Raw genomic sequence first — 12,193 nt, 5'->3', positions numbered from 1 at the left:
GACCTTTATTACCACAAGTATTTTAGCCTTTGTAACCTAGTAGTTAATATTAAGTGTCTATGGAGGTTAGGACTTTGATTATCTCTGTAGTTTTCTCTTGTAAATAATGCTAACCCCTGAGGATAAAACTACCATATATACGATCGGCAGTCGTATCGTGCCGGTCATTAAACTTTTACTCATCGGCAGTCGTTTAAATGTCTGTTTACACCAGCAGACCACAGTAAACAAAGTGCGCTGAGCAATTTATACCAGATCTCTCTGTGTGCATAGGCTGCCATAGTTCTCGGCAGTATGAGGCTTGTTGCATAGGACGATGAACTGCTAAAAACGATCAATTCACCCAATGAATGAGCATTTTGGTTGTGCATCGGGTGGTCAGCAGCCTGTTTATATGGCAAGATAATCGTGAAACGAGACTTTTTAACAACCCTTATTCACGATTATATTGCCCCTTAAATCGCATTCTGCATGGGTAGCTTTGGATACTCTTACCTTAATATAACATTGTGTTGAGTCTCTTCCAGGAACCGTAAACTCCAAAGGTTTGTAAAATGCATGGAAGACCTGAAGTGTAAAAATACAGCAGTCAGTAAATTTCTGCTCCTTGTGAGTCTAAGCAGAATAAATCAAATTCATGGCGAATTTTCATATACTGGGGAATATTTATCAGGCTTAATGGGACAAAATTCTACTGTAATAAAAACCTGTCTTCCATGGGCTTCATTATATTTACCATGAGTTTTACACACTTTCTGAACTGTGACAAGAGCGGGGGCGAACTGAAAAGAGTGTGAGCTAATGTGAGACTCAGGGTGCCAAAAATACTCCACAATTTTGATGCAAGTTTTTGGCACAATGTAAGCCAACTAATAGGTGATGTTTAACTCAAGGCTGTGGTTATACGTCACTCTGTCCAGATGGTGTGAGGATAGGGTTCCATACCATCCAAATATTAAGGAAAATCTGACACTCAATTGCAAAAAGAACCAAAATGAGATTATTTAGAACCGCAATCCAATGTAACGTTTCAGTCTGTCACACAGACCTTCATCAGACAGACTGCTGTGAAGCAGTGTAGGAGGTATAGCAACATCACAGTATGATGAAAGTCTTAAAATTAGACAGCTTGATCAAGCAGCATGAATATGACAGGTTTTAAGATTGTCTAACAATTAGACAGTGTTAATAAATCTGTCCCATTGCATCAGCAGATGTAATGGCCATAATAACTAATGTAATACTCTATAACGAACAAATGGGGGAATATTTGGATGAATTGTTGGTTATTAACAAAAAATTGCAAAAAAGTATATTTTCCTTTAGAAACATCTTAGAATTTCCAGTTTGAAGTCTACATAACTAATGCATTCCTAACATTAGAAATGATAAACACGATTTGAGAGATGTATCATCTACATGGAGTAGGTAAGAAAGTATTTCATCACTCACTTAACTTGATATTTTGAACAAGAAAACCACATTAAATGTTCTTTGTACTTTGAAAGCAACTCCAAAGTGATCTGTCCATTTCTGGTTCATTGAAAATATAAGGATCTTCAAGAATGAACCTGTGGATAGCTGAGAGTGCACCGCAGCCACAGGCAGCATAATTCTGCACCAACCTTTGACTCACCATTTTCTGCCATGTCCTCTGCATTTTGCCTGAGGTTCAGAACAGTCCTGGATAGTCTCATCACGATTGTTGAAAAAAACGTCACGCAAGCCCTGCAGCTATAGCTCTGTCACAGACTGTATCCAGGTGTCAATCATACAAATGGAAGTGGAGAAGGGGCCGGATAGATGACATTTTTGTCATATGTAACCTTGCAGGTGGTGTTAACACACTTAAAGATTAACGAACGATTCATATTATAAGTGGAAAAAATGATAATAGCATCACTATATATCAAATATCGCTGCAAACTCTCTATTGCGTTATGCAACATTTATTATTAATGCAGCAAATGTAAAGATGGTCATTGGAAAAGAAATCGCGATGAAGAATATGTGGATGGAATCATAACAGGTAACGATGAAAATTCTTAAAGAGCACCTTTTGTATTATAAAACATTTATTGTGTATTTGTGACATTTGAAAACTTAAAATTGGCAGGCATCCAGGGTCTGAGACCCCTAAAAACATTAAAACAAAGGAGCAGACCTCTTAAAAAAATGTAAGAGGAAAGGGTGCTTTATTTAAAAAGAAAAATCTATCTAAACCCCCTGTGCTGAGGGAAGTAGCCTTCAGTTCCTATTACTTAGTTTGTCTTATCCTGGAAAAGAGCAAGCGGTGTACGGGCCCATAGAAGTTTAGGAGGCTGTACCCTCCTCGCTTGGCTATGCAGGAGAAAGCTGCAGAGCTTATCTAACTGCTGTGTGCTGTAACCCTTCCTTATATGTATGACATTTACGCTTCAAAATATTAAACATCTTCTAATATTCCACAATGCCAATATTCACATTATTTTAAACAAAATATAGCTAACAACAAAATATTTAGTTCAAGAGAAGTGGAGTCTGTTAGGCTCCCCATATATATAGGACATAGTAAATGTATTAAAAGGTGCATGGTTATCCAACACATGTGAACACAAGAACATTATGACTGATAGTAACAGACAGCATATAAACATGTACCTCAATACCATCCTCTCCATGTAATTCCAAGGCCTTTTCTTCAGACAGACCCACACAGCCATATTCCAGAGGTGTGAATACCGCAGTGGGAACCTGAATTATGAGTATGAAGAAAACATTAAATGTTACTTAGACGCAAGAAATAAACATATCACCCCCACATTTGTGAAACGTGTATGCATGTACATAGCACACTGTACAGAAATAACTGCACGGCGATGTACTGTGTGTTCATGTACATGTATATATATATATATATATATATATATATATATATATATATATATATATATATAGTATATATATATACAGTTAGGGCCAGAAATATTTGGACAGTGACACAAGTTTTGTTATTTTAGCTGTTTACAAAAACATGTTCAGAAATACAATTATATATGTAATATGGGCTGAAAGTGCACACTCCCAGCTGCAATATGATAGTTTCCACATCCAAATCGGAGAAAGGGTTTAGGAATCATAGCTCTGTAATGCATAGCGTCCTCTTTTTCAAGGGACCAAAAGTAATTGGACAATGGACTCTAAGGGCTGCAATTAACTCTGAAGGTGTCTCCCTCGTTAACCTGTAATCAATGAAGTAGTTAAAAGGTCAGGGGTGGATTCCAGGTGTGTGGTTTTGCATTTGGAAGCTGTTGCTGTGAGCAGACAACATGCGGTCAAAGGAACTCTCAATTGAGGTGAAGCAGAACATCCTGAGGCTGAAAAAAAAGAAAAAATCCATCAGAGAGATAGCAGACATGCTTGGAGTAGCAAAATCAACAGTTGGGTACATTCTGAGAAAAAAGGAATTGACTGGTGAGCTTGGGAACTCAAAAAGGGCTGGGCGTCCACGGATGACAACAGTGGTGGATGATCGCCGCATACTTAATTTGGTGAAGAAGAACCCGTTCACAACATCAACTGAAGTCCAGAACACTCTCAGTGAAGTAGGTGTATCTGTCTCTAAGTCAACAGTAAAGAGAAGACTCCATGACAGTAAATACAAAGGGTTCACATCTAGATGCAAACCATTCATCAATACCAAAAATAGACAGGCCAGAGTTAAATTTGCAGAAAAACACCTCAAGAAGCCAGCTCAGTTCTGGAAAAGTATTCTATGGACAGATGAGACAAAGATCAACCTGTACCAGAATGATGGGAAGAAAAAAGTTTGGAGAAGAAAGGGAACGGCACATGATCCAAGGCACACCACATCCTCTGTAAAACATGGTGGAGGCAACGTGATGGCATGCGCATGCATGGCTTTCAATGGCACTGGGTCACTTGTGTTTATTGATGACATAAGAGCAGACAAGAGTAGCCGGATGAATTCTGAAGTGTACCGGGATATACTTTCAGCCCAGATTCAGCCAAATGCTGCAAAGTTGATTGGACGGCGCTTCATAGTACAGATGGACAATGACCCCAAGCATACAGCCAAAGCTACCCAGGAGTTCATGAGTGCCAAAAAGTGGAACATTCTGCAATGGCCAAGTCAATCTCCAGATCTAAACCCAATTGAGCATGCATTTCACTTGCTCAAAACCAGACTTAAGACGGAAAGACCCACAAACAAGCAAGACCTGAAGGCTGCGGCTGTAAAGGCCTGGCAAAGCATTAAGAAGGAGGAAACCCAGCGTTTGGTGATGTCCATGGGTTCCAGACTTAAGGCAGTGATTGCCTCCAAAGGATTTGCAACAAAATATTGAAAATAAAAATATTTTGTTTGGGTTATGTTTATTTGTCCAATTACTTTTGACCTCCTAAAATGTGGAGTGTTTGTAAAGAAATGTGTACAATTCCTACATTTTCTATCAGATATTTTTGTTCAACCCTTCAAATTAAACGTTACAATCTGCACTTGAATTCTGTTGTAGAGGTTTCATTTCAAATCCAATGTGGTGGCATGCAGAGCCCAACTTGTGTCACTGTCCAAATATTTCTGGCCCTAACTGGAGAGAGAGAGAGAGAGAGAGATGGCCCTAACGAGAGAGAGAGAGAGAGAGAGAGAGAGAGAGGGGAGAGAGAGAGAGAGAGAGAGAGAGAGAGATGTATGTGTATTATATACATATATGAGTGTGTGTGTGTGTGTATCTACTATATAATTGTCTAAGGGTCACTTCCGTCTTTCTGTCCTTCTTTCTGTCACGGATATTCATTGGTCGCGGCCTCTGTCGGTCATGGAAATCCAAGTCGCTGATTGGTCGCGGCAAAACAGCCATGACCAATCAGCGACGGGCACAGTCCGGAAGAAGATGGCAGCTCCTTCCTCCCCGCCGTCAGTGCCCGCTCCATACTCCCCTCCAGTCAGCCCTCACACAGGGTTAATGGCAGCGCTAATGGACCGCGTTATGCCGCGGTGTAACGCACTCCATTAACGCTGCTATTAACCCTGTGTGACCAACTTTTTTACTATTGATGCTGCCTATGCAGCCTCAATAGTAAAAAGATCTAATGTTGAAAATAATAAAAAAAATAAAAAAATCATCATATACTCACATTCCAGCTCCTTTCCCGCTCCTCGCGACGCTCCGGTGACCACTCCATGCAAGCGGCAGGTTCCGGTGGCAAGGACGGTATGCGACAAGGACCTGCCATGATGTCACGGTCATGTGACCGCGACGTCATCACAGGTCCTGCGCCCATACCAACCCTCGGACCGGAAGCTGCCGTGTGCACCGCACACAGGGCCAGGTCTTCAACGGAGGGTGAGTATATGTTTATTTTTTATTTTAAGTCTGTATACTACATGGCTCTGTGCTGTATACTCCGTCGCTGTGCAATATACTACGTGGCTGGGCAATATACTACGTGACTGGGCAATTTACTACGTGGCTGGGCAATAGACTACGTGGCTGGGCAATATACTACGTGGCTGGGCAATATACTACGTGACTGGGCAATATACTACGTGGCTGGGAAATATACTACGTCGCTGGGCAATATACTACGTGACGGGGCAATATACTACGTGGCTGGGCAATATACTACGTGGACATGCATATTCTAGAATACCCGATGCGTTAGAATCGGGCCACCATCTAGTATATATATATATACATATACACACACACAGACACACATTACATCTCCATGCAGTAATGCACAGGGTACAGCTGGTAGTATGTGTAGTATTCAGTGTTTAAGGTGAGCTAGATGTAGAAAAGCACAACTGCGTAGAACTGCTTACACTGTCATAATCCATTAATTCGGTGGAGTTACTGAACAAGCGGCGGGCCAAAAGCTTTCCAGCAGCAATGGCTGTGGGAGTCAGCTCTGGGCGATCCTGCAAAATGTAACATAGAAAATTCTTCTTGCAAAATATACCACAATACTGTCAGATCTGATTATATGCCATATTATGCAAGTGTATATTATTCAAGCATCAATGTGCACCAAAAAAGTGCAAAAACACAAAAACTAATATATATATATATCTATATATATATATATATAAATATATGTGTGTGTATATATTAGTGTATATATACACACACACACATATACAAGATACACATACCACCTCATGTGCTGATAAGATGTACACTACGTGCTGTGTAGCTATTCTACTGTGACTTCCTGTCCACCACCTGGTGACCATCGCTACAGCAGGAAACAGAAGTTGTGCCCTGGCATTAAAGCATTGTAGAGTAAGTGAACGGATGAAAGGCCAACACTTTAGTCCAGGGCTCATAGTTATGCAAACATCCTTATAGATATTGCGCTCAAGCTGAAAACAATGGCATCTCTCTATTTGGATCAGTTTAACTATACGAGAGTGCGCCCCCTGACAATATGAATGAGGGAGTATTGTGTTGATTGGCATTGATTTTCTCCACAATTGACTGGAGCACATCCTGAGGGAATATATATTAGATCCTGAGGGAGTCAAAGCGTCTGTTACTTAAAAATATATAGGGCTATCCTGAGATTGGTAACAGAATTTGGATGTCACTACTCAGGGCGGGGGAGTGAGAAAGGTCTTGATATGGATCACTATCTCGAAGCCGATTGTGGCTCTCCAGGTAAGAAAGGTTGGGGACCACTGCCCTAACAGGTGAGGGTGGCATTGTTCTAGGGTTGTGGAGAATTTCTCCAGTAGTCCAAAATAAGAAAAGATCATTCCTGTGATTTTCTGGATTTTATTTTTGATATTCTATCTCTCAATGTTAAAATAAACCTACCCTTAAAATTATAGACTGTTCATGTCTTTGTCAGTGGACAATCTCACAAAATCAGCAAGAGATCAAATACCGTACATATTTTCCCCACTTCTACTATGATCTTTTGTGTCTTCAAGTTTCTTGGTGGTGTGTGAGCATGTTCCTACAGACTTGTTCACTGTGCAAGTAGCCCATGTGTTCCTGTTTCCATATTTTCCCAACTGTACTGTAGATATATATATATATATATATATATATATATTATGTACCTGTAGTTATGGTGAGAAGCTGCAGAGGCGGTGAAACACGTAGCGAGATGTTCCTGTTGGGCAGCTGAGCACATACTCTTTTCACCATGACTACAGGTACATGCTATTAAGCGGTTATGGTATGGGCGCACATATTAGTACCAAGCTCATTATTGTTCTATGTTAAGGATTAGTGCATTTAACTTCGATAGTGATTAATTTGCCAGCAGATATATGCTTGCCTGTTGTATCTTGTCAGATTGTATTTGTATGGGACAAGTATATATATCTGGTTCAAAACTATTATAATAGTTTGCAAATAATATATTAATATTTACCCCATAGTATATACCCCAATACCCCATAAATTTTAGTGTGAAACAGTATACAGTATATGTCCTTATATTGAGGGAGTTATGCATACGCTGCTGTAGTTCTTTGTGTTATGTCTCACAATATTGTACTATATTTAAATGTTGTCTTGAGAATTGTTTTATTATGTAATAAAATTGGATATTATTTTTGAATATTTTTGATTATTGCTCCATCTTTGTACTACAGTAGTTTGAGATTAATGCTGTGAAGGGATCCCTGTACACCACGTTCCAAATTATTATGCAAATTACATTTTTCTCGGATATTCCTAAATGGTCGGTGCAAATGACAGTCAGTCTAATAAAAGTCTTCACCCGTTAGAGTATATATGTTACGGAACTGCAACACAGAACTAGAATAGAAGGGGGGGGGGGGGGGGGGAACTGACCCTGCACTGAGACTAGGCTGATACCCTACAAGGAATGGGAGGCAGGTGCTGGGTAATAAAGGGTGATACAATCATCTGACCTAAGACAACCCAGCACCAGGGGAAAAAGACCAGCAGCCAGAAAACCACAACAAGATGGCGGATGGTCAAAAACTAAACAGATTCTAACAATACATATAATTTTATTGAAGAAACCTCCCAATGAAAACACCATAATCTCCAAAATGAATAAAAACTCAAAACGCACTGTTCCAAATTATTAGGCACAGTAGAATTTCTAAACATTTGATATGTTTTAACCCCTTTATCCCATATGACGTACTATCCCGTCGAGGTGACCTGAGACTTAATTCCCAATGACGGGATAGTACGTCATAGTGGATCGGCCGCGCTCACGGGGGGAGCGCGGCCGATCGCAGCTGGGTGTCAGCTGGCTATCGCAGACCACTCCTGGCACATTAACCCCAAGCACACTGCGATCAAAAATTATCTCAGTGTTCTGGCGGTATAGGGAAGCATTGCGCAGGGAGGGGGCTCCCTGCGTGCTTCCCTGAGATCCTCGGAGCAACGTGATGCTCCGAGGGTCTCCTACCTCCTCCTCCTTGCAGGCCCGGATCCAAAATGGCTGTGGGGGGCCTTCCAGGTCCTGCAGGGAGGTGGCTTTCAAGCGCCTGCTCAGAGCAGGCGCCGGAAAGCCTCCCTGCACTGCCTGTCAGTTCGCTGATCTGACACAGTGCATTGCAAAGTGTCAGATCAGCGATCTGATAATATATAGTGACGTCCCCCCCTGGGGCAATGTAAAAAAGTTTAAAAAAAAATATTTACATGTGTAAAAAAAAAATATTTCCTAATTTAAGAAAAAATATATATGTATATTGTTCCAATAAATACATTTCTTTATCTAAATAAAAAAAAAAACAATAAAAGTACACATATTTAGTATCGCCGTGTCCGTAATGACCCGGCCTATAAAACTGTCCCACTGGTTAACGAGTCAAAAAACAATGCTTTATTATCATACCGCCGAACAAAAAGTGGAATAACACGCGATGAAAAAGACAGATAAAAATAACCATGGTACCGCTGAAAACATCATCTTGTCCAGCAAAAAACGAGCTGCCATACGGCATCTTCAACGAAAAAATAAAGAAGTTATAGTCCTCAGAATAAAGCTAAGCAAAAATAATTATTTTTTATATAAAATACTTTTTATCGTATAAAAGCGCCAAAACATAAAAAAGATATAAATGAGGTATCGCTGTAATCGTTCTGACCCGAAGAATAAAACTGCTTTATCAAACGTGGAACGGTATAAGCGCCCCCCCAAAAGAAATTAATGAATAGCTGGTTTTTGTTCATTCTACTTCACAAAAATCAGAATAAAAAGTGATCAAAAAATGTCACGTGCCCGAAAATGGTACCAATAAAAATGTGAACTCGTCCCGCAAAAAACAAGACTTCACATGACTCTGTGGACCAAAATATGGAAAAATTATAGCTCTCAAAATGTGGAGACGCAAAAACTATTTTATGCAATAAAAAGCATCTTTTAGTGTGTGACGGCTGTCAATCATAAAAATCCACTAAAAAACCCACTATAAAAGTAAATCAAACCCCCCTTCATCACCCCCTTAGCTAGGGAAAAATAAAAATAAATAAATATATATAATAAATAAAATGAAAAAAAAAAAGTGTTTATTTCCATTTTCCCATTAGGGCTAGGGTTGGGGCTGAAGTTAGGGTTAGAGTTGGGGCTAAAGTTAGGGTTGGGGTTAAGTTAGGGTTGGGGCTAAAGTTAGGGTTAGGGCTACAGTTAGGGTTAGGGTTGGGGCTAAAGTTAGGGTTCGGGCTAAGGTTAGGATTAGTGTTGGGGCTAAAGTTAGGGTTAGGGCTACAGCTATGGTTGGGGTTAGGGCTAAAGTTAGGGTTAGGGCTAAAGTTAGGGTTTGGGCTAAAGTTAGGGTTAGGGTTGGGGCTAAAGTTAGGGTTTGAATTACATTTACGGTTGGGATTAGAGTTGGGATTAGGGTTAGGGGTGTGGTTAGGGTTATGGTTGGGATTAGGGTTAGGGGTGTGTTTGAGTTAGGGTTCCAGTTAGAATTGGGGGGTTTCCACTGTTTAGGCACATCAGGGGCTCTCCAAACACGACATGGCGACTTATTTCAATTCCAGCCAATTCTGCGTTGAAAAAGTAAAACAGTGCTCCTTCCCTTCCGAGCTCTCCCGTGCGCCCAAACAGGGGTTTAACCCAACATATGGGGTAACAGCGTACTCAGGACAAATTGGACAACAACTTTTGGGGTCCAATTTCTCCTGTTACCCTTGGGAAAATACAAAACCGGGGGATAAAAAATTATTTTTGTGGAAAGAAAAAAAGATTTTTTATTTTCACGGCTCTGTGTTATAAACTGTAATGAAAAATCTGGGGGGTTCAAAAGTTCTCACAACACATCTAGATAAGTTCCTTGGGGGGTCTAGTTTCCAATATGGGTATCACTTGTGGGGGGTTTCTACTGTTTAGGTACATCAGGGGCTCTGCAAACGCAATGTGACACCTGCAGACCATTCCATCTAAGTCTGCATTCCAAACGGAGCTCCTTCCTTTCCGAGCTCTGCCATGCACCCAAATTGTGGTTCCCCCTCAATATGTGGTGTCAGCGTACTAAGGACAAATTGGACAACAACTTTTGGGGTCCAATTTCTCCTGTTACCCTTGGGAAAATACAAAACTGGGGGCTAAAAAATAATGTTTGTGAAAAAAAAAAGATTTTTTTATTTTCACGGCTCCGCTTTATAAACTGTAGTGAAACACTTGGAGGTGCAAAGTCCTCACAACACATCTAGATAAGTTCCTTAGGGGGTCTTCTTTCCAAAATGGTGTCACTTGTGGGGGGTTTCAATGTTTAGGCACATTAGGGGCTCTCCAAACGCGACATGGCGTCCCATCTCAATTCCAGTTAATTTTGCATTGAAAAGTCAAATGGTGCTCCTTCCCTTCCGAGCTCTGCCATGAGCCCAAACGGTGGCTTACCTTCACATATGGGGTATCAGCGTACTCAGGACAAATTGCACAACTTTTGGGGTCCAATTTCTTCTGTTACTCTTGGAAAAATAATTTACGGCTTTACATTATAAACTTCTGTGAAGCACTTTGTGGGTCAAATGCTCACCACACATCTAGATAAGTTCCTTAGGGGGTCTACTTTCCAAAATGGTGTCACTTGTGGGGGGTTTCAATGTTAAGGCACATCAGGGGCTCTCCAAATGCGACATGGCGTCCTACCTCAATTCCAGTCAATATGGGGTATCAGCGTACTCAGGACAAATTTTACAACACCTTTTGGGTTCCAATTTCTCCTGTTACCCTTGGTAAAATAAAAGAAATTGGAGCTGAAGTAAATTTTTTGTGAAAAAAGTTAAATGTTCATTTTTTTTTAAATACTCCAAAAATTCCAGTGAAACACCTGAAGGGTTAATAAACTTATTAAATGTGGTTTTGAGCACCTTGAGGGGTGTAGTTTTTAGAATGGTGTCACACTTGGGCATTTTCTATCATATAGACCCTTCAAAGTGACTTCAAATGTGATGTAGTCCCTAAAAAAAATAGTGTTGTACAAATGAGAAATTGCTGCTCAACTTTTAACCCTTATAACTCCCTAACAAAAAAAAAATTTTGGTTCCAAAATTGTGCTGATGTAAAGTAGACATGTGGGAAATGTTACTTATTAAGGATTTTGTGTGACATATCTCTGTAATTTAAGGGCATGAAAATTCAAAATTGGAATATTGCGAAATTTTCACATTCAAGAAGTTTATTAACCCTTTAAGTGTTTCACAGGAATTTTTGGAATGTTTAAAAAAATGAACATTTAACTTTTTTTCACAAAAAATTTACTTCTGATCCAATTTGTTTTATTTTACCAGGAGCAACAGGAGAAATTGGACCCCAAAGGTTGTTGTACAATTTGTCCCGAGTACGCTGATACCCCATATGTTATGTTAAAGCAGTTTTAGTCTTCGGGTCAGTACGATTACAGCGATACCTCATTTATATCTTTTTTTATGTTTTGGCGCTTTTATACAATAAAAACTATCTTATGGAAAAACTAATTATTTTTGCATTGCTTTATTCTGAGGGCTATAACTTTTTTATTTTTTCACTGATGATGCTGTATGGCGGCTCGTTTTTTGCAGGACAAGATGATGTTTTCGGCAGTACAATGTTTATTTATATCTGCCTTTTTGATCGCGTGCTATTCCACTTTTTGTTCGGCGGTATGATGATAAAGCATTGTTTTTTGCCTTTTTTTTACGGTGTTCACTGAATGGGTAACTAGTGGGACAGTTTAAGGCTATGTTCACACTTTGCGTCCTGTCCCTGC

General features: G+C 40.0%; 1 protein-coding gene across 1 annotated transcript in view; it reads right to left on the bottom strand.

Moving 5' to 3' along the window:
- Positions 1–12,193, bottom strand: part of TXNRD2 (thioredoxin reductase 2) — a 203,664-nt gene that overhangs the window by 47,159 nt on the left and 144,312 nt on the right. The window contains exons 13-15 of the mRNA XM_069756382.1: positions 5,828–5,923; positions 2,641–2,733; positions 496–567 (exon numbers count right to left, since the gene is read on the bottom strand). Coding sequence (XP_069612483.1) covers positions 496–567; positions 2,641–2,733; positions 5,828–5,923 — 261 coding nt within the window. The remainder of the gene's footprint in view (positions 1–495; positions 568–2,640; positions 2,734–5,827; positions 5,924–12,193) is intronic.

Source organism: Ranitomeya imitator, chromosome 1 (assembly GCF_032444005.1).
Source record: "Ranitomeya imitator isolate aRanImi1 chromosome 1, aRanImi1.pri, whole genome shotgun sequence".
In the NCBI taxonomy this organism is placed as follows: Eukaryota; Metazoa; Chordata; class Amphibia; order Anura; family Dendrobatidae; genus Ranitomeya; species Ranitomeya imitator.
Note: the sequence above shows the minus strand (reverse complement) of the source record. Positions and strands in the feature narration are given on the sequence as shown.